This window comes from Callorhinus ursinus, unplaced genomic scaffold (genome assembly GCF_003265705.2).
Source record: "Callorhinus ursinus isolate GAN/ISIS: 27379988/994484 unplaced genomic scaffold, GSC_fseal_2.0 scaffold34, whole genome shotgun sequence".
Taxonomy (NCBI): Eukaryota; Metazoa; Chordata; class Mammalia; order Carnivora; family Otariidae; genus Callorhinus; species Callorhinus ursinus.
In genome coordinates this window covers 6,915,845-6,939,183 of record NW_027397096.1, presented here as the reverse complement: position 1 = coordinate 6,939,183, position 23,339 = coordinate 6,915,845, and the positions used below count along the sequence as shown (strand labels likewise).

Here is a 23,339-nt window from a genome sequence, read left to right as displayed (position 1 = left end):
GGGAGTCTGCTTGAGATTCTCCCTCTCCCTCTACCCCTGCCCCCTGCTCATGCTCTCTCTCTCTCTCTCAAATAAATATTTTTAAAAAGAAAGCAAAATGAACCCAATATTATATCTTTGAGCAAAGGAATTATGTTGATGGTCTATGCTCTAATGGAGGCAAATATCTGACACCTTATTTTCCACTGCCAGCCTCATCACCTCCTACTTTGTCCCCTGGTTCACTTGGCTCTGGCCACACTGGCTTCCCTGGGATGCCTTGAACATAACACTCCAGGAACACTCTTATTTGAGGGCCTCTGCATTCTCCACGCACTCCGCCTAGAATTCTCTCTGCTCAGACCCACATGGCCAACTGCTTCACTTCCACCCAGTCTTTGCTCAGATGTCACCCTCTCACAGGGGGTTACCCCGACGACTCACCCTGCTCCTCACCCCTCATTCTCTCCCCTGCTTCTCCTTTTCTCCATGATATGTATCACCTTCAAATACACCGTGGGATTTACTTATTTATTTTTTTTTCTTGTCATTCTCCTTCTGCTAAAACATATGCTCCAAGAGGGCAGGGATCTTGGACTATCTGGCTCACTGATGCCCACCAGGGCAGTAAATATGTGTTAATACATTTGTTGAGAGAAGGGGGGAATACTGTAACTGTGCACACTGATGGGACCAGGGCAGGAGAGAAACTGGCATTCCTGAGTGGCTGCTATGTGCCCTGAACATTCCAGCCCATGAACCCTTTCAGTCATCCTCCTAACAAGGTGTTGCAATCCCCACTGTAAGATAAAGAAACTGGGGCTCAGAGGGGTTGAGTAAGCTTCACAAGAACACACATCTCATTAAGTAGCCGAACCAAGCTAAAAACCCACGTATGAACCCAAAAGCAGTTCTCCTTTCACTACGTGCCTTTTAATGTTCAAGATGTGATTGTAAAAGCACTGCCATGAATATAGCTCAGGAAAAAAAAAAAGGAAAAAAGAAACGGTCCAGGTGACATCTCTGGAGAGAGAATGGCAGATAATGATAGGTCTGAAAACTTTTCCTTTTCTATTTTTCCCTCTTTTTTTCCTCAATAGCAGAATCCTTGTATTGAACAAAGGCTTTAGCACAGCCCCTGTATATAGAACAGATAAAGGTAGAGCTGCTCTGGTTCACCTAGAGATGGGGACCTCAGTGTGATTGCCCCATGCTCACTACGGCCAACCCTGAGGAACCCTAGGGCTCCAGGGAACCCAGTTTGAAAAGCACTGGATGGACGCCTGTTATTCCCAGGACAAAAATGGTGTCCGTTGGTTCTATGGCTGTGTACATCCCAGAGACCACCTCCAAACATCTCTTTCCCTTCTCAGGGGATGGTGAAAGGAGCTCATGATGTGTCTGCTGAGCTCCGGAGCCCTGGGGAAGTTGGCAATCTAGACTTCTGGTTGAACGCTGGAGACTACCTCCACACACCCCACCTAAATGGCCATCGTGGATTTTTTTTTTTTTAAGTATAAACACACAATGACAGAGAGGATGGGGAAGAAGGCCAACAGTCAATGCCAGCAAGTTTTTGGAAGATGGAAGACAGATGGTAATTGACTCGGCTTGTGGCAGACAAAGCGGAGGGATAAGGGTCTGCACTGAAAAGCTGACTAAAGCCACGCAGTTCTCACCACTGAACCCCCAGAAAGGGTCAGGAATCAGAGGCATCAGACACTGCTGAAGGGATAAGAGGTAGGGAAAACTAGGAGGATTAGTTCAAAGTCTGTAAAAGGAGCTGTTAAGTCTCCCAGCCCCTCAGAAGGAAGTCCATTAGTAACTGGTTAGATCCCCCCAGAAGGAAGTCCCGTTAGTAAGTTCTCCCACACCCAGGAACGACTGGGCAGCATTTAAGTCCCTCTTAATTATGAGTGGACAGCCAAAATGCCTGGTTTTTGAGGGAAGCCACTGACAGGAAAGGAACCACACCAGCCAAACAAAAAAGAAACTGTGAGAAATAGGGATAATGATTAATAGCACAAGCTCTAGAGCCAGACCAGAGCCCTGGATTCAAATCCCTGCTACACAACTTACCAGCTGTGTGACCTTGGGCAAATTACCTCTCTGAGCCTCTGTTCCATCACCTCTAAAGTAAGAAGAATATTATTATCTACTCTGAAAGGTTGTTAGGAAGACTAAAATGAGTTAATATTTATGAAGTACTTAGAAAATGCCTGAATAATATTGGGCACTATGTAAGTGTTTAATAAATACAAAATAAATGCAGGGAGCAGAAAGAAACATCAAACCACTTTTTAAAAATTCTCAAGAGATGAGAGATATTGCATCCATAAGTACAAGCTATTAAAATAGGATGCTATTAACCAGTAACATGCAAGGAAAAGTTGTGTTTTTTTTAACTCCTGGAAATTAAAATACGATTACATTAAAAAAAAATAGAGAGAGGTTGGAATTGAGGAAATTTCCCGAAAAGTAAAACAAAAAGGCAAACAAATGGAAAATGGGAAATATGAAAATGAGAGGGTAAATCCGGGAAGTCCAACATGCTCCTACCAGGAGTTCTAGAATAACAAACCAGACAGAATGGAGAAGGGGAAGTTGGCAGAGAAGTAAGATCTGAAAAGTTCCCAGCCAAAGCCCGTGATTATCCGTAGCTAAAGAATTCACCAAGCCCTGTCCGCAGTAAGTGGCTAAACAACCAAACTAAGACGCATCCTTGAGAAATTCAGGCTAACAGAGATAAAGAAAAAACCTTAAAAGTTTTTGGAAAGAAAAAACAAATCACAATACGTAAGATCTACAATCAGCATGACCTGGGACTTCTCAGCAGATGCAATTGAAACCAGAGGACACTGGGCAGAGAGGAGGGATGGGAAATGTTTCTTTTCTAAGATAGAATTCTTTACCTAGCAAGCTACAAATGAAATATGAGGGTAGAATTTGGTTTCAAATATATTTCAGGGGCGCCTGGGTGGCGCAGTCAGTTAAGCGTCTGACTCTTGGCTTTGGCTAGGTTCACCATCTCAGGGTCTTGAGATCAAGCCCCAGGTGGGGCTCCATGCTCAGCTGGGAGTCTGCTTAAGATTCTCTCTCTTCCTCTCCCTTTGCCCCTCCCCCTGCTCACAAGCGCATGCCCTCTCTCTCTCAAATACTCTTTAAATATATATATTCCAAATATATACACCATATATATTTCATACATATATCATATATATCAAATATATAAATATGTTATGTGTCATATCTATCAATAATATAATCATAATTAATATATAAATTATATCTGTATGTTAATATATAATTAATATATATGTTATATATTAATATATAAAATATATTCTTTGGTGAGAACATTCACATTCTACTCTCTTCGCAGATTTCGATTATACCAAACAGTGTTATCAACTATAGTCACCATATTTTATATCACACCCTCTGACCTTATTTATCTTGAAAGTTGGTGCCCTTTTACCAACCTCTGTATATTTCCCCCATCCTTACCCCCTGACAACCACTTTTCTCCTCTGTTTCTACGAGTTTGCCTTTTTTTTTTTTTTTTGCCTTTTTTGTATTGATTTTTAAACAACCCAAAAAAACCAAAAAAAAAAAAAAAAAGAAAAAAAAAAACAGGAAACACAAAAGAGTTTCACAAGAAAAAGATCGAAATCATTAGATACTACGAGGCTGGGGTGTGGGCAATATGTACCTAATTCCGTAAAAGCTGGAGACTGGCTTAACCAAAATATCGTATAAGTCTACAGGAGGATGGAAGGAAAAGAAATACAACAGGCCACCTCATGGAAGAAGTCTACATGCTCATCTCCCATGGGAGGAATTTGGTGGATAATACCTCCAAATTTTTTAAAACCAAGAAATATCTTTCGAGCAATTGATGTCCATGGAGATATGAAAGTAAATATGAGAAGAAACAGCTCGCACGGTTGAAAGTAGCTGTCTCTGAAAACTGAGGCTCAGGGCTTGGGGACATGTGGAGCCCAACACTGCTGTTTTTCATTAAAAACCTTGCGTTATCATTTGGCTTCTTAAATTATGTACATATATTGCTTTGGTAAAAATTAAAATTAAATTTAAAATGATCCGAACTTCTCTGCATAGCTGGAAGGCCTGAGTGGCTAAAGGAGTAGCACAATTTCTATCTTCCATCACAAAAGGGACAGAGCAAGAGTGGATGCAGATGGTTGCTACGGTTTTTCTGACATCTCTGCTCCCAGGAAGCACTCTCGTCATGGTGCCTGGTGCTGAGGCCCTTCCCGGAAGGCGAGGCGCAGTCTCCCGCTGAATCCTGAGAGTCGGGGACCCGGGGACGTGCAGAAGCCAGCTGGGGTTCTGGGCTCACACTCAGAGTGGGCCTTTGCGCTGGATGGGGGAGGGGGAGCGGGTCTCCACAGGTGCCAAGGAATCGGGAGAAAGGATACCACAAGTCAGAAGCACCACTGGAGGCAAGCATCCATGAAGCAGCCAGAAGCCTGACTTTGATCGTTCTTGAGAATTGCCTCACGCACATGCTAAGTGCTGTGCGGAAAATGTACGTGCTCTAGTGAGATGTGGCAGCCCGGCAGGCGGTGGTCTGGGGGCCATATCCAGATGAAGCAGACCCACCTCAGGGCTCATGCCCTCCTCTTCAGTAAATTGCCAAAACTCCCTACTGGGTGCCAGACCCTCAGGGATGCACAGGAAGGGCTCAGTCCAGGTTTGCAAGGAGTTGACAATCTAGGAACTCTCTCGAGGGTTCCTTTTATGGATGAGATGGAAATGCATTGACCCAACAACACTCACATAAAGCGCCTACAGGGTGCCAGACTTCTGCAATCTGGGCACCTGTAAACAATTAGATGTCATCAAGTGCTCTAACTGCTAAGGATCGACGGAGCAGGTGATGGGTTCCAGAAGGGAGGAAAAGGGCAAGTCAGGGAGGCTTCAGAGAGGAGGTGACCTTTGGGCCTCGTCCCAGGCCTGGCTGCCAGGTGGCTAGGCAGAGGATGAGAGTTGGAGAAGAGGTGAGTCATAAGGAGGTGAGAGGCCGGGCAGAGGGAGGGGAATCCGGAGCAAAGGCCCAGAACAGCCCAGGGTGCCCGGCGTAGCTGGCTCTAAGGCTGAGACCTGGAGCTGGACAGGTGGGCAGAAGCCAGATCACCCCGGATCTGGTGTGTCCTGCTAACACATCAATATTCTCCTGCGAGTCCTGCTCCCTGAAAGGTGGTCCTCCAACCAGCAGCAACAGCATCCCCTCGGAGCTTGTCAGAAATGCAGAACCTAGAGCCCAACCCCAAATCTGCATTATAACAGGATCCCTGGCCGATTCGCATTCTAGTAGGAGAAGCTCTGATCCAGACCGCTGTTTCCCACCCTTTGCGAGTATGAGGATGCCTTTTTAACATCTAGACATTTCTCAGACGTCACCCCCCCACATGAACGCTATCATGCTTTTTATATCCACTGATTGAGAAAATATTCAATGACAGAATGCTTTGAATGACTTTGACTTCCATAATTATATCAAAATCTATATATGTGATCTGTTCAGTATCTGGCTGTACTTAACTCCCATCACCAACGTGTGTAAACAGCATTTTTATAAGTAGAATTTATTTTATAAATAGAATCTCAATCACCCACCAACTTCCCCTATAATTCCAGATACATGGCACTTCCTGATGGCTTCTCAAGGTTGGTATCTCCTGCATGTTGGTTGCCTACCCAGACTCATCAGCCTTCTTAGCAAGTAGTTTATAATCTCTGAGCCTGAATGTACCAGGGAAACTCATTATTTAAAAAATCCTTGGAATAAATCTTTTTGTAATGAGAGTAGACGAAACTCCACACGGGTGCCTTCACTAATGTATGTTTTGTAAACATCTTATTTAACAGGAATGTGTCAAGTGAAGCCACTCTTCTCTGTTGCATTGCATAACTAAGACCCAATATTAACCATCTCCTTCCACAACAGGGGTACATCACTCTATAGTATACAACGTACTTCACCTGCATTCTATCCTCTGATCCTCATATACTCTTATGATGTAGACTAATCTCTCATCATTTAAGAGATTAACCCATTTAACAGGTGGTAAGTAAGCAAGTCTCTGAGATGCTGAGTGGCTTTCCTATGACCTCATGGCTAAGAAGTATTAGAACTAGCCCTTGAATCCATATCTCTGATTTGGTCCTTGGTTCTTTCCGCCAAGAGCTAGTGTCTCTTAATAATGCAAACAGAAAAAGAGAAGGGGAAAAAAAAAAAACGGTTGCTTTGGGCAACACTTGGTTAAACTTTTTGCCAAATCACGTCATAGGGGCTTTGAGGCTCTGCAGGAAGGGGCTGAGGTTTGCAGCCCTCACCACACTGTCGCGGCCACTTGATAAGGAGCTATTGGTGAGAACCCCACTACATCATGCCGCTGCCCTGAACAGACATAATTGCAGCCCATCTGGCTTGGGGACACAGTGTTGATTTTTCTTCCTCCTGAGCTGGTCTAGCCTCAAAATGTCACCTCAGAGCAATGGAGTGTGAGCACACTTGTCTCCATGCTGCGTTCGGATTTGCTCACCTAGGCGTGCTGCTCAACCGGGCCTGTCAGGGGAGGGGTGGGCAGGGAGCACAAGACACACACGGCCCAATGTTAGCCAGGCAGCAACTCGGGAATTCTTTATGTTGTCTTTAGAAAACTCAGCTTCCCCTGACTTGCGAGTGCTGAACAGCCATTTTGGTTTTTTTTTACTCTAGTTTTCAGGAAATTAAAATGAGATGCAGTGAGGTTAGGAGACTTGTGCCTGATCCCCAGCTCATAGAATTGCAAGGCTAAAAATCACCTGAGGGATCAGCCCCCCTTTTAATTTAAACAAGAAGAAACTAAGGCTCCGAGAGGCAATATAACTTCCTTGAGGTCACACAGATATTCAGTGGTAGGGCTGGGAGTCAGACCCAGGGCTCCATGATGTCAGAGCCCACACTTTTCTTGGGACCGTCCTCTGCTCCCCTTTCCAGGGCCCGACCTTGGCCTCCTTGGATTCCTCTATGCGTGCCAGAAGAGCAGGAGGAACCAAGATGGCGCCTCTAGCGGGCCACCCAAACGGTGTCTGGCAGACCCTTTCCGCCAGAGCTGTCAAGGGCTGGGGCGAGCACCTCACTCCCTATCATTGTCACTGTCCCACACAGTGAGCTTTCCCTGGAACTCTAAGATGAGGGAACACAGGCTGTTGAGCCCAACGCCAATTAAATAATTCTCTCCCTCCATCCCTGTACAGCTTGAGCCCTCGTTGGCTTGTCACTTGGGACCAGTGCTTACTCTGGCTGACTGACAAAGGGCAGAGGAGGGTGACGAGTCAAGATGCCTGGTCCCTGGGCTCTACCAGGCCACCACTTGCCATGTGGCCATTGGCCACTCTCTTCCCGGTGGGTCTCAATTTCCTCACCAGCAAGATGAAAAGTTAGTTGGACTTAAGCAGTGTCAAGGACTCTCTTAGCTCCAAAATTCTATGCAGCCATGATTCATGGGCCTGTCCTTTCCTTTCTTGGGACTTTGGCTTCTTCATCTATAAAATAGATAACATGTAAAAAAAAATGTAATTATATACATATATATATATCTATAATGTATATGTATTTGTATTTCTATAAGTGGGGATATTGATGCCTGTCTCAGGATGGCTGGGAGGATCCAGGAGGTGAAGTCTGTGAAAACCCCAAAGCTCGCCACACTCGTGCGAGTATAGTTGTTTGCCACGTTCTACAGGGGATGCAACGCTGAGTGGCTCAGAGCCCCGGCCTGCAGGCTCTCAAAGGGGAACTACCCGATGGAGACTGTGGTCAGTGACACTGGAAAGGCACGCCCTCTGAGCGAGACCAGGTGTTAGAGGGCAAAGAGCAGAGCCCTGGGGACGGACAGCCAGGGATTGATGCTGGATTTGCTCGCTGTGGTGAGCTGACCGCTCTGAGCCTTTGTTTTCCTCTCAGTGAATAAGCCTGCCTCTTGGGGCGACTGTAAGGCATAATAAAGTGATCATCGGCCGCGGACCACAGCCCCGTGGCTCTGAGAATAGGCCGAGTGCCTATCTGTCTTGGGGCTCCTGCACCTGCTGTTCGCCCTGCCCGGAACGCTCGCCCGGGGACATCCCACCACCCGCCTGCCCACTTCAGTCAGGTCCCTGCCCAAAGACCATCACGCTGGAAAGCCCTACCCTGCCTCCCCTCTGGGAGAGTCACAGCCGCCCTGCCCGTGCTGTCTCCCTGTCCCCCCCACCCCCCCAGCACTGGTCACCGCAGGCCCGCTGCTGTGTCCCTGGTGGTTGTGTGCCCACCCCGAACGGGAGCTCCACGAGGACGCAGGCCCTGCTCGGTTCCCTGCTGGGCCCTCGGTCCCTGGCCTGGGGCACGTGTCCGCGCTTGGCATTCGGTCCGTCACTGTGCAGGGAACCAAGGGATGGATGTGGAATGGGGCCTCGGGAAGGCCAGGGCTTCCTTTGTTTCTGTGAATAGCCGCACTTTTCAGGAGACGCCTCAGGGAAGGAAGAGAAGGTGAGAGCAATTTCAGAGATAGTTCCTCTCTCACCCTCCTGTCTCCGTCTCTCTCTGTCACACACACACACACACACACACACACACACACACACACACACACACACAAGTCCCCAGGGACTTGCAGGGTCAAGCCCCAGCATCGAGTTAGCGGTGGCAGAGCCAGAGAAACCAGTGGGGGATCGGGGGAGCGTGGGTGGCCCAGTGGCTGGACAGGCGCCCCTCCCCCGCCCGGCTGAAACATGGACCTGGACACTCCCTGATCCTGGGAAGCAGCGAAGCCCAAAGGCTGAGTCTCCCCCCCCACTGTAATGTCAGGGGCCACAGAAGCCAAGCAGATAGCAGCCACCCAAGATGGTCACACCAGCTGGGTCCCTTCAGGGGGGTGTCCTGGGCAGTCTTTGCTGTGACCCCACAGCTTAAGTTCCTAAACAGCCGCCCACCAGCCTCTGAATAAGCACCTGCCACCTTGAGACTGTGCAGAGGGTGCTGAGCTGGCTCAGCAAGCCTTGTGTGGCAGACCCAGCTTGGCCAAAACCTCGCCTTGAGACCCAGACAAAGGTGCCACCCTCTTGGCATCCCTGTGTCTCCACTGTAAAATGAGCAGCTGGGACCCTGTGAGTCTCAGAGATCAGCTGTGCTGTTTGTTCACTTCAGCAAGTGTTTACGACACCTACTATGTGCCAAGCATTATGCATATATGCATAAATAAAACATGAACCCTGTCCCCAAGTGTCTCCCAGGCTTAGTGGAGAGAGAGAGAGGTACATGAAAAAGGTAAGTACCAGATATTGGGACATCCAATGGAGGAAGGCTTCCAGGAGGTGGGGACAGGGAAGTTGGGTAGGGGTCAACCAGATGGAAGGAGAGAAGGGCCAGTCTAGAGGCAGGGAGTCCCGTGAGGAAGGAGCAGTGGGAGAGAGCAGCTGATCCAGCTGGGTTTTGTTGAAAGCCAGAAACACTGATTAATGATGATGATAGCACTATAAGTTAGCTTTTCTTAATCACCAGACTCTGTGCTGAGGGCTTTCTGTGCAATGTCAATAGTCTTATGAAGACAGGTCCATTATTATGTCCAAACCCATCCTGCAAATTTTGCAGAAAAATGAGGCTCCAAGAGATTGAATAACTTGCCAAAGATCATGGAGCTGGACTTGACCTTACCCTGCCTGACCCCAGAGCCCCAAGTATTTAACCAACTGTCCTAGGCTCTGTCTGGTTCTGACCCACCAGGTAGAAGGGCCTGTGTTCCCACCTCTCTTTGAATATCCAGCTCACTCCGTGGGGAAAAGGGTTCGCTACTCTGGGTACAAGCTTTGCTCACTGTGGCCCCACCCAGTGTCCCCACCCAGTGTCCCCAGGAGGTCCATACACCGTGAAAGGCTATTGGCTGTCCTGTGGGAGATAGGGAGAGGGTCCTGAGCCGCTCCGCACAGGAGCCTCTCCAGGCCAAAGCACCTCCCTGAGCATACCTCTGCTAGCAAAGCTTCCAGAAATGAAGACACACTGGGGTCAGGGCCACTGAGGAAGGTTAGCATGGAAAAAAAAAGACTCCGGTGGTCACAGTATGTACCTTCAGATCCTTGAAGGGGTGTCAAGTGGAAAAAGGGTTAGAGCTGGGAGTAGGGGGGAAATCTGTAAACAGGCAGTTTTCAGCTCAAAATAAGGATGAACTTTGAAAACCACAGACCACCCTGTAGGCAGTGAGGTCTCCTGCCAATTGTGCTCAGACTCAACAGCTGTCCTTCCTTGCTTCCTATGGTGGTGCACAGGTGTCTCTAGCTGTCTCTCAGAGCTTAGGTAGTAGATGCCATCTGGGGGCTGTACCAATGAAGACCCAAGCAAGGCCATCAACAGCACCCACAGACTGGGTAATACAAGGAAAGATGAATGAAGGACTGTTTACAAAGCTGTGGGCAAGGCTTAGGGAGGGCAATGCAGGTGGTACATTGTCCCAAGCCTGGTAGCAGGACAACCACTACCGTGCCTAGGGAAAGGGGAAAGGAGCTGGCATCAGAACCCAGAGAGAAAGAGCAATACAGAGAGCTCCCCTTGGCCCCCCAGCCCAGAACTGTGGCTTTCCAAGGCGCTGGGCAGCTAACCCACAGTGACCCAGCAAAGAGAGCCAAGAGACTGAATATCTCAGACTGACTCCTCTCTCCTCCAGTTTCCTGCAGACCCGTCACTTACTGAACCCAGCTGGAAGCCAGAGGGCAAGGGAGCCCATCAGGACAGTGTGTCCTGTCTGCAGCTCCCAGGGCAGAGAGCAGAGTGCGGAGGACTGGCCAGGAAAGGCTGCCCTGCACGGAGTCCCCGTGTGGCTGGCCTCCCTCCTACCCTCTCCCCTCCAGCTCGCTATCCTAGCCACTGTTAGAAAGTCGGCTTCAGCCAACACGTTGCTCTGTATCAACATGTCCCTGCCTTAGCCTAGAAAATTCCTCCGGCTTTTCAGTAAATCTTCCCTTCCTACGTCCCTCGTGTTTATTTCCTCGGCATGTTTCCTGTAATTTGCAAAGATTAAAGATTTAAGCTTCTTTTATTGCGATGTACTTTCCTGGCCCCATTATGCATTCTGCCCATGGCTCGCCCGTCTCCTCCGACAGAGGTTCCAAATCCTTTCTGCGCGCACAGAAAACGCTCTACAGGTAGACCTCACCTTGAGCTGGCCATGGCTGTGCTCCTGAAAAGGGCTACGGTATTCCGGCCTCTGCAGGTTGAACACGCCTTACCGCCTTCCTCCTGATCGAATTTTCTTTCATATTTGGTCCCAATTAACAAAGGCTCCCAACACTGTGTGTGTAGTAACTTTTCCTTTCTCTGTGCTCGCTCTCTCTCTCTCTCTCTCTCTCTCTCTCTCTCGGGGGCTTTGAATCCTGGTGTTCATGATGAGTAAACAAATCCTTCATTGCACTGGGGGCCCGCACTCTGAAGCAGCTCAGTGTCAAATCATTTGGTGGTGAGGGGAATATGAGGCTGGGAAGAATTCTGTCCACGTCAGTCTGGGTTATTGTCAGGGCTGGCTCCTTCGATGCACGACCTGTGTGGTCACACAGGTCCCCGTGCTCCGAAGGCCCACACTCTTGGTTTAATTAGCTCTGCTGTGGCTGCCTTGAAATTCGAAATAATTTTTTAATAAAGGGCCCCACATTTTCATTTTGTGCTGGGACCCCAAAAATTGCGTGGGTGGTCCCAGTTACTGTTATTGTTATATTTGCTGGTGCTGTGGTTTTATGTGCAGCCCACCTGCATCTCAGCAGGAGAGACCCCCGGAGTCCTGCGACGTGGACAGGCAGCATGCGGTGCTGGCATTTCCCTGTGTCCAACCAGACCCTGGGCAGACTCACAGCTGCCAAAGGGTGGGGAATGAATTGGAAGTCAGGCGACCTAACAACTTCCAGCCCCTACTCTACCCTTGACTTGCTGTGTGATCTTGGGCAAGTCACTTCCCCTCTCTGGACTAGATCTCTGCTTGCCCACATGCATTTGGCCTCAGATAACCTATAGCCGAATCTCTGGAAATGCAGACGCCTGGCTCCACCCCAGCGTGACTGGATCTAGGGGTGGGTCACCAGAATCCTCACCCAGAGCTCCCTGTGTGATTTCGATGAGCCTTCCAGTTTGAGAACCTCTGAGGTTCCTCATCTGAGCCTTTGGCTCTAGCAGTCTATGTTGGATAACTTCAGCTCTTAAACTGGGTCTTCGTCATTACACTGATAGTGTCCATGTCCAGGACGTGGAGGAGACTGCTAGTGGGTATGGGGCAGAGACTGGAAGGGGGCTGTTCGCTAGTCAGACTGGAGAATGATCCACAGAGGGCAGCCGAGCGCAGTCCCATGAAGGAAGAGAAGCAAACTACCTGGAGATGTGAGAGTAAGTGGTGCTATGGGGAGACCCGGCCAGAGAGGGTCTGGGATGGTAGCCGTGGGCTTGCCATGAAGACGCACAGCCCTGCTTTGCCCAGAGCCCCACCCAAATCACCCAAGGCCTCCAGGCCAGAGACCCCCCAGGGGCACCTGCCTAGGAAAGCAGGGGGGTGGCGTCCTTGCTGTCCCTGATGCTCTGAGACATCTGGGGTCTGCTCACAGCTAACAGTCCCCAGCAGCACTGCCCATTGAGTTGTCACTAACCACATGTGGCTATTTAAATTTAAGTTAATTAATTAAATTTAAATTCAATAAAAAATAAATAAGGCAGGCACAAAAAAGGTAAGTAGGTGAAGTGATAGATATATTAATTAATCTGATGGGGAAATCCTTTCATAAGGTGTACCTATATCAAATCATCACATTGTATACTTTATCTCAAAAGCTGGGGGGAGGAGTTAATTAGTTAATTATTTAGAATCTCAGTTCCTTGGATGCACTTGTCACACTTGATGTGGTTAGTGGCTCCTATGTTGGAAAGCACAGATTCTAGAACATTCTATCTTGGCAGAAAGTTCTCTAAAGAGAGTGGAAACCTTATCCATCACTCTCTTTTGTGCTCATCTGGTGGCTGGATATGTGTGATGATAGGAGATTATGTAGAAATGTACTCCGCCCCGCCCCTGCTGCTTCGGGGAATAAACTCCCCTTCAAATCCCAACCTGGCCTGACTGGCCTCGGGCGGGTCTCACAATGCAGGCATGCCAGGCCTGTCTGCTTTGCCCATTACTGGAAGCATTTCTGACAGAAAGGCTTCACTTTTCATTTCTCCCTGTGAGCCACAGGTCCCCTCCTTTGAGCCTGTCTTACTGGCTCTCAGGTCTCCTAAGCTCAGTTATACAGCAGGCACATGGCTTCAGAGAGCTCCAGAAAACAAATGTTGGCATCTCTCCCATTCGACCCCCCACAGCTCACTGAACATGCCTTCCGTTCAGTGAGTGCACAGGGAGCACGAGCATCCCTGTGATCCCAGCATCACGCCACCCTCGCTCCTCCCCCAACCGAGCCTGTTCTTCAGGCTCCTGACCTCTCCTCAACCCCTCCCCTGGGCAGGCTCACCCCTCCCCTTCCCATCCACCTTCTGTCCCCCGCAGTCCCCTTCCCCGATGCACCTGTGCGGCACTGGGAGGAATAAGGGGAGCTCTCTTCTCTGCAGCGTTCACCATCCACAGGAGAGACGGGCCCCAAACCACAGGCATCCCGGGACATTCAGGCAGCAGGCTGCCCACGGACAATCTGGGTAAAGAACTAGCAGAACCCTTGACTGCTGGGGGGAAGGGAGTGTGTTTGTGGCTTGCCTGGGATCCTCTCCCGTTCCTCTAATACCTTAGGAGAGGATCCCTGGCGGAGGGTCTCCTCTCCCTAAACCCCATGTCAGCCACTGGGCTCCAAGTCTGGACTCTGGAACCCCTGCCTATCCTTCCTGCTATTCCCTGTGTGCCTACTGAGCCCTTCTGCCCATGTACCCCTACCTTGGAATTCTCACCCAGCTCCGATCCCCTCCCCCTGCCTCCGTCACTGGCCACCCGGCTGTCTGTGGGTCTCGCCCATTCCCGTGCCTGGCCCCAGCCCTTCCTTCCTGGCAGTGTTCATCCCCAGACTATGGTCCGGTGCTAACACCTCCCTCCCTCCCTGACCTCGACCTCCATTTCTCCCCCACTCCATCTTCCCCCTTTCCTGCATTCACCCATCCTCTCCCCACTCCCTTCTTTGAGAACACTCCTTGATTTGGACTCTAGATTGGCCTTGTCCGTTAATAACTGAGTGAGGTTTGAGTCACAAATCCCTTGTTCACTCAGCGGGCGTTGTTGCCTGAGTGCCTGCCATATGGCCTGGACCTGCGCAGGACCTTTGAGATCCAGGGACACAGCCCAGAACTTGGCCTCAGGATACTCCAGCCTGGTGGACGAGGCTGTCAGATAAAGGATTAGTGCCTGGTGTGGCAGAAGCTTCATCAGGCATATATGTCAAGAATACAACAGAACAAGAGACAGGTTTGCTTTGGGTGGGGCTGGGAGCTGAGTCTTCAGTGACGAGTAGGGAGATGGGTCCGGTGAACAAGGTTGAAAGGCATTCCAGGCAGAAGGAAATGCATGTGCATCCATGCAGCGCAGAGACCAGTAACAACCAATCTGGGCAGCCCGGGGAGGGCTGGACCACCTGGCGTCATGAAGCAGAAGGCTGCCCCGAGCAAGGCTGGAAACAAACGGGGGCAGGTTAAGGAGGCTCCTTATCAGCATGGGAGAGAGTGGTGCAGGTTTGCGTGCTGGAAAGCTCCCTCTGCAGGCTGTTTGGAAAGAGTAAGACAGAGGAGACCCAGGAAAGGCTCATATATCCCACAGGTGCCTTCGCCACCAATTGTGAACGTTTAGGATGAGCCAGGCTCTGCCACCCCATCACCTTCCACCACACTTGCCACCTCCCACTGCCAAGGTCCATTTCTCTTGCCAAGTGAAAGAGAAGCAGAAGCTTCTCTTCTGGTTGCCCATCTCCTGCAGCTCCAAGGGGCCCCGGGCATCTTAGCGTACAAGCAAGTCCTCTATTTTCATTTCTACTGCTGTGTCATCCATGGTCTGCTCCCCTCCTGACCCCCTTGACCTCAGCTCAGGGCCCAGGAGAGAAGCTAGTATTCACTAGCTTGACCCACTTCCTAATCGCATTCGCTTCTGACAGCTACTGTAACAGATGCCACAAACTTAGTGGCTTCAAACAACACAGATTTATTCTGTTATAGTTCTGGAGGCCAGAAGTCCAAAACTTGGTCTCACGGGGCCAAAATCTAGGTGTTGGCAGGGCTGCATTCCTTGGGGAGGCTCCAGGGTAGGGGGGGGGGGCGGAATCCATCCCCTCGCCTTGTCCAGTGACTAGCAGCTGCCTGCATCCCCTGGCTTGTGGCTCCTCCCTCCGTGTCCAGATCCAGCAACCAAGCTTTCTTCCATTCTCTCTCTGACTCTGACCCTCCTGCCTCCCTCCCACGAGGACCCTTGTGATGACATCGGGCTGCCCGGATAATCCAGGATAACCTCCCATCTCCAGGTCCCTACCTTAATCCCATCTGCGGTGTCTCTTCTGCCGTGCAAAGTGGCATCTTCATAGTTTCCAGGGATGAGGACGTGGATGCCTTTGCAGGCCATGATGCTGCCCCTCACGTGGCCTTTCTAACGTCCCTTTGAGCTTCTCAATCCCAGGAGTCTGTGAGCATCTGCTGTCGCTGACCCATGGCTCTATCTTTGTCCTTTCAGAGGAAACGACATTTGAAGCAGGAGTGAAAGTTCAGATCCACAGTCAATCTGAGCCGCCTTTCATCCAAGAACTGGGCTTTGGGGTGGCTCCAGGGTTCCAGACTTTCGTGGCCACCCAGGAGCAGAGGGTAAGTTTCTGGGCTTCCGGGACCAGTGGTCCCAGGCCTACACCGGCCACCTGCAGAGGCATGAGGAGGGGAAATGGGACTCCCACTTTTGGAAGGCTCTGAGTCCACTCAAGAGGCCTGAGTGGTGTTGGCCTTGAGACAGGGGCTCACCTAGAAATTGGAGAAAGGTATCAGCTAAACTCTGTAACCCAATTCTCCCATACCACCTGTCGGTTCCTAAAATTGGGTGTGAGAGAAACCCAGCTTCCTTTCTTTTTCACCGAATTGGATGAGGGTTTTTTCCAGAACCTTTGGTGGGGGTGGGGGTCTAGAACCTTCTAAATCTATAGGAAAGCTTTGATACTGTGGGCTTCCCAAACTGTTCCCTGTACTTAATGCCTGAGTACTTGCTGAGGGCCAAGATCCACCTCCACTGTAGCACACAGTGGGTGGGATATGGGCTTTGAGGCAGTGGCAGAGGAGGCTGGAAGGCTGGCTGGCGTCCACAGGCCCTGGAGGATGAGGCAGGGGGGGAGATCAGAAATGAGCACGCAAGGGTGTGCCAGGTGGGGAACAAGTGGCACAGCCAGAAAACCTCATCTTTAAGGACAAAGAAGGAGGTCATGAAGCAGATGGCAGGGAGCCAAGTTCAGGGCTGAGGATTTGAGTCAAGAAGGTCGAGAACACAGACTAACAAGTCAAGGCATGCAGACAGACAGGCAGCCCTGGTGAGCCCAGAACCCAAGCTATTAGCCTCATGGGCTTTTGAGTACGGCCTACAGTAAGCAAAGCCAGACACTCGTTAAAGTGACAAGGACAGATTTTAATCAAAAATATACCCTTGCAGTAGGAACAAGGGTTCAGCATGAACGGAACTCAACTTCCATTTTCACAGAGGTGGCTGGGCATCTTAATGGAAACGTGAGGGGAAGGGAGGGGAACAGAAAGGCCTGGAGCGGAGTCAGGGAAGTGGAAAATGGCAGAAAGCAGGAAGGGGGGACTGGTCCATGAGAAACCCACCTGGGTTTTGCTAACTGGCACTTGTCAGAGTTAGGCTCCTATCTGCCCACAAAGACAAGGGGACAGAAGCCAGATCTTTAGGTGTTGGCTGGAGCAGATAGTAAATTCTTTTGACAGGCTTGAATTTTCTTGGGCAGGGACTTGCCCTTCATGAGCGACACTAAAGAAATTTCTGGACTGAGTGGGAAGCTGGAGCTCAGGACTTCTAAGAACCCTTGAGTCTCTTTCTCCTCCCAAAAGGAAACCGAGGGACTCCCCCACGGTGAGCAGGATGCAGGGACAGCCCATTCCAGGCTTCAGAGAAGAAATTTATTGTTTGCTTTGAAGTGTGTTCTCAGAAAATCAGCCTCATTCAGAGCAGCCTTCCTAGGAGTATTATAACTAATAATAAGATATCTGGTTAAACATTTTACAAATCTTCAAAGCATTTCTGCATCATCTCATTTCATCATTTCATTCATATTAATAGAGAAATACAAAAACATCCCAGAGCTAAATCTAATAATAAATTATGTTTACATGTATATAAAAGAGCATATTCATAGGAAATAAGACTCACAGGAAATAAGCCAAAATACCCACAGTAGGGGAATTGTGAATGATTTATTTTCTTTTCTGGGTTTTCCACATGTTTTATAACATGGCTCTTTATTTTTTTATTCATTCAGCAAATATTTGTTGAACCCCAACTATGAACGAGGTCATGGAGATACAGTGGCGAACAAAAGACACCCAGGGTCTATCCCGCAGAGCTTACAAATTAGTGGTTTCTTTCCCAAACAAAAAACAATAATATAACGTGAAGCCAAGTATAACTTGGGGATTGGTCCCATTTGTGTGTTCTCATTCTGCCATTAGTATCCAGCTGACCCTGGTTCTCAAACACTGCATTTCAGTGATTCCAGGAAGTATAGCTGACTTTTGAACAACGTGGGGCTTGGGGGCACCTAAGTCAATTAGGGGTTTTGACTCCCCAGAAACTGAATTAATAATAGCCTACTGTTGACCAGAAGCCTTACCAATAACAAAGTCAATTAACACATATTTTGTATGTTATTTGGATTATATACCATAGTCTTACAAGAAAGTAAGCTAGAACAAAGAACATGTTAAGAAAATCATGGGAAGAGAAAAATACATTTACCGCATTGTACTATATATATCAAAAAAAAATCCACATGTAAGTGCACACACCTGTCTTGTTCAAGAGTCAACTGTATTTTTTTTTCACATTTTAACATTTCTGAAATCGGGATTTGTTTCTCAATCAATGGCATCTTATAGCTAAAATTAGCAGTGCTATTTCTTCCTTGGTGGCATATAAAATCATGGTGCCTCCTACAGTCTGCCTTGGCTACAGTGTCCCCCGTTCCAGAATTCGGCTGCTTCAGCTCAAAGCTCAAGGGAATCTTGCGAGAAGGCCAGGGGTGACAAGACTATGGGAGCAGGAGGCCCTTTCCTGGACAGTTGGTGTGAATCACACTAGGGAAATTGACTCCTGCGTGAGAGCACGAAGAGGAACTGGTGATTTAAAGGACCCCTACCATGAATCTCTTTGTGAATGGGGAGGTCCTTTGGCATGGTAAAAATCACTCCACCCGTGCCAAGTATATACATACCTCCTTCAATATCTTTTCATTTTTTTATTCCAAAAGAGCACATTATTGCGCTGTAACCCAGACTGAAGATGACTGTTTTAAAATCAGTATTTGCCCTAAACCCAGTGAAGCCAGGGTATGCGCCTGACTTACCGGACAGCCTGGGAAATGATCTTTTGATGAGCTCAGCTATGGTGGGAGTCCTGCAGGATCCCAGGACCACCACCACCACCAGAGACAAGCAACGGGATGACACACTGGAGTGGAGACAGACCCTAGAAGGGAGGAATAATACCAGTCACTTCTAACTGAGCACACACCACCTGCCAGGCGTCAAACAACCAAGGCACTTGACATGCATTATTTCATTTAACCCCCCACAGCAACCCCAAAAAGGAAATGATGTTATCTCCACGTGCCCGATGACAAAACTGCAGTTAGGTAACTTGCTTAAGGTTGCACTGTAGGGGGAGAGCAGGGCTCAGCCTCGAGCCCAGATCTCTCTGTAGAGAGGAAACCAGACTGGGAGCCCGGAGGCCTGGAGTCTAGTCCTCACTGTGCCATGAGACCGCGGACAATTTGCTTCCCTGCGCCATGGGGTTTCCCATGCATGGAATGGAAGGGCTGGGTTAGATGACCTCAAAGGGCCTCCAGCATTAATAGCCCTGAAGTCACAGGTAAATAGTATTCTTAAAACTTTAGAAGAGAGGTCCTGAACATGCTCCTCAGTAGTACCCCTGCTTCAGCTCACACACAGAATGGTCACATTGCTACCCTACCTAAATCCCTTAAATTCGGGGCGCCTGGGTGGCTCAGTCATTAAGCGTCTGCCTTCGGCTCAGGTCATGATCCCAGCGTCCTGGGATCGAGTCCCGCATCGGGCTCCCTGCTGAGCGGGGAATCTGCTTCTCCCTCTCCCACTCCCCCTGTTCGTATTCCCTCTCTTGCTGTCTCTCTCTCTCTTTCTCTGTCAAATAAATAAATAAAATCTTTTTTTTAAAAATCCCTTTAATTCTACCGCTTCCCATAATTTGCAAAGCCTCAACCCTTAAGAATGACTTCTGAGGCTCTGCTCAACGAGGCCCCGGCCCTCTCTCCAACTTCTCCATTCCCTGTGGTTGACCAACATGCATTGGACATCAGCCAAACACTCCCTGTTCTTTGATGCCTCCTTTGTGCATTTTACCCCACTGTTCCCTCTGCCCAGAATCCCTTCCTTGTCTTATCTGCTTGGCAAAGGCCTAGTCATACTTCCAAACGTTGTTTAAAGGTGGTGGTCTTTAAGAAGACTTTCTGCCACCCCTAAGAAGCAGCTAGTTGCTCCATTCAACTCTCTATACATTCATTTATTGCTTCAACAAATACTCACTGAGCACTTCTTGTGTTGGGAAAACGAAGATCAGCAAGACCTGCTCCCAGCCTTGGAGCACTCACAGAATGAAGTGGGTTTGTTGGCAATTTTGTCCCACTCCTAAGAGATACAAAAGTCTCCTTGTAGGACTTACCTCCCCTTGCACATCACTAATCTTTACACCTGCCTTTTAAGAACTGATTTCTTTAGGCTCCATCAGCTCTTGCCTCACCACAGACTGGGAGCTCCCTGAGAGCAAAAGGACTATTGCTCTCGCATTCTATACCATCAGTGCCTTGCTTATATATGAGCTCAGTAAGTGCGCATTGTTCAAAGAATGAATGAACTCTGATGCCCAAATCTGCACCCTCTGTTCAAATAGCACTCAAATGCTGTACTCTTATGCCCTCCCTGCCTCCCCCCTTCCACCCCTGCCAAAACTCCCATGCAAATGAGCCCTGAGGCCCCTCCTTCTCCCTGAGGCTAAGCCAACCTCTGACAGATGGTGATATCTGTATCATTCTGGCTACACACTTAGAGACCCTAATCAAACCAAAAGCTCATGAAATGGTTCAGGGTTGGAAACCATCTGTGTACATGAGAGTGGAAGCAACAGATGAGAGGGGCAGGACAGAGCTCTGGAATTTGGGGAGAATTACGTGAGTGTGTGGATAGATGTGGAAGTGCAAAGCTAGGACATTCATACGGTTAAGAGCCCAAGACTGTCTTCAATGTTGACATCACCAGTCAGACTCTTTAGCCTAATTTAAGGTGATTGCTCATCCTGATGGAACTCCCAGTTGTGATTTGATATCAGAAGATTTTCATCATCTCTCATGCCCTCCTCCAAGGGCCTAGTGTTGATTCTGGCTTTCTAAATATTCAAATTCAGCCATTTTGCCCATACCTCTTGGTAGCTCTGAGAATGAATCTAGAGATCCTGGGTAGTCAGTTGGCCACCAGTCCCACTGTTCAGAAGATTTCCTGGAAAACACGGCCCTGGGTCTATATTTCGAGGTCTCAGAAATGCCTTGGGGTGCCAGGGTTGGAAAATCACTGGCTGGAGGTATCCCATTTTCACCAAGAACCCCTTTCACTACCACTTGTTCGTTCACCACTGGGAATGAGAAGGGTTCCAATCCCAAAACCTGGACTCTCTGTTGGTTCCTCACTTGGGCTGTATCCAAATTACCATGAGAATGCCCATCGTCACACCATACCCTGCCTTGAGCAGCTGCCCACTAGCCTGTTTGGGGCTGTAAATGACGGCAGATACAAATGTTTGGGTCTTGCTGGACCGAATTAAGTCATTGGCGGGATGTGTGGGCCAAGCTGGCTCCAGCAGAAGCTTAAGCCTTTGCCTTTAGTGCAGGTTGGCCACACATCCAACAGTTGGAGGGAATTCTACCATGGCTCACAACAATAGTATCCCCTACCCCACCCCAAATAAACAGTCTCAGCTGTTGGGTGGGGTGCCCCCGTCTGCTCTTGACAGCTCCGCTCAGCTTCCAAATACAACTTCCTAAGTGACTCTCTAGAGAAGACTCATTTGTCAGTCTGACAGCCAGATCCATGGTCTGTAATATCTGCTTCATGGACCTCATTAGAAATGGAGGTTTGCCCATTTGTTTTTTTCAAGGCAGAAGAGAGAACTTGTTACACATGCCTTCAGCAACTTCCAAACTGCCAAAGCTGGAGCCACATAAATATGGCAGCATCCAGTTCCGCTCCTGAAAGCACCAGGGGGGTGCCAGGAGGTGGATGGACTGCTGTGTGGCCATTCCCTCCATGATCAACAGGGTACATTGTTTCTCATAAAGAGATTAAAAATAAGAACCAACTAAGCATTTACCAGCATAGCTACTTAACCACTTGTTACCACTCAGCCTCTAAAATAGAAATTCTTCCATGATCTCCACATGGTTTTGTCAATAGTCAGGTTTTCGCCATTTTTTCCTACACAATGAGCGCTTGCGTTTTTCAAGGTGGAGGTGATGGCGGGGGTGGGGGGGGGCGGGGAAGAAGGCTTGTTGGTTGGCTAGGATGAGCCAGTGTCTCAGCTCTGTTGAGGGAATCCCAAAATAAGCCCACATAAAAATATGCTCAAGTCTTGTAAGAAGATAAAATCACTCTACCCTGCCTCCCCTCTGCCTTGCAGCCTCTCCCGCTCCTTCCTTCCCTAACAAAGAGCCTCCAAACCATTCTGGAGACTTGTCTCTCCTTCCTCACCTCCCTTATACTTCCCAGCCCACCTCTAGCACTCCATTGAAACTGTTCTTCATCAAGGTGACCTATGAAATTTTTGTGGCTGAAGCCCATCTTTGTTGATAAAGACACTCCCCACTCCTCAGTCAATACCCTACCTGGTTTCTCAGTGGCAGGTAAACTGTTGATCATGCCCTCCTGAGACACTCTTCTCTCTGGCCTGATTTCCTTCTCAGTCCCCTTCATGAGCCGTTCTTTCTCTGTTCACCCTTCGACAATGGACGCTCCAGGATGCTGTTTCTGGCCTCGCCCAGCCTGCAGTCTCCTTGAATGCTCTCGCCCTTGACCATGACTCTCAGATCACTACTCCCAGCCCAGATGCTGCTGAACCCCTCCCCACAGAGTCCCATGGGCATCTCAAATCAACAGTCTAAATGGAACGCATCCCCTTCCCCATCCCCAGAACTGCTGTTCCGCCTAAGTCTCGCAACCCTATGAGTGGCCTGAGTACACATATGCACTCACTGGAGGGCGGCCTTGCACCTCATTCTTCTCATCTGGAAAATGGGAATGATGGTTCCTATCTCAGAGGTCAGCTGGCGGACTGAGTCAGTGCCTTCATGTAGAACATTTCTTGGTTTACACTAAGTGCTCAGTAGATGTCAGCTATAATTATCCTCCACCCCAAACACTACTTTATCTTTTTTTGCATTATCTTAACTTTATTTACACAATAACCTTATGAGGTAGATCCGTTATTATTTTAATTTTGACAGGTCAAGAAACTTAATTATAAAAAGGTTACGTAATGTATCAGGTTATGAAGCTGTTCAGAGCATGTTTTTTTTATTTTTATTGTTATGTTAATCACCATACATTACATCATTAGTTCTTGATGTAGTGTTCCATGATTCATTGTTTGTGCATAACACCCAGTGCTCCACGCAGAACGTGCCCTCTTTAATACCCATCACCAGGCTAACCCATCCCCCCACCCTCCCCTAGAATCCTCAGTTTGTTTGTCAGAGTCCACCGTCTCTCATGGTTCATCTCCCCCTCCGACTTACTCCCCTTCATTCTTCCCCTCCTGCGATCTTCTTTTTCTTTTTTCTTAACATATGTCGCATTATTTGTTTCAGAGGTACAGATCTGTGATTCAACAGTCTCGCACAATTCTACTGTTCTTTTGATTTCGAGTTCATTGATTTCTGCTCTGATCTTTATTATTTCTCTTCTCCTGCTGGGTTTAGGCTTTATTTGCTATTCTTTCTCCAGCTCCTTTAGGTGTAGGGTTAGGTTGTGTATTTGAGACCTTTCTTGTTTCTTGAGAAAGGCTTGTATTGCTATATACTTTGCTCTCAGGACTGCCTTTGCT

The 23,339-nt window shown here is 48.6% G+C and overlaps 1 protein-coding gene across 3 annotated transcripts in view; it reads left to right on the top strand.

Annotated features, from left to right (window-relative positions):
- Positions 1-23,339, top strand: part of ASIC2 (acid sensing ion channel subunit 2) — a 1,100,666-nt gene that overhangs the window by 1,002,684 nt on the left and 74,643 nt on the right. For all 3 annotated transcript variants that reach the window (XM_073879423.1, XM_025851506.2, XM_025851505.2), the window contains exon 3: positions 15,684-15,811. In XM_073879423.1, the coding sequence (XP_073735524.1) occupies positions 15,684-15,811 (128 nt within the window). The remainder of the gene's footprint in view (positions 1-15,683; positions 15,812-23,339) is intronic.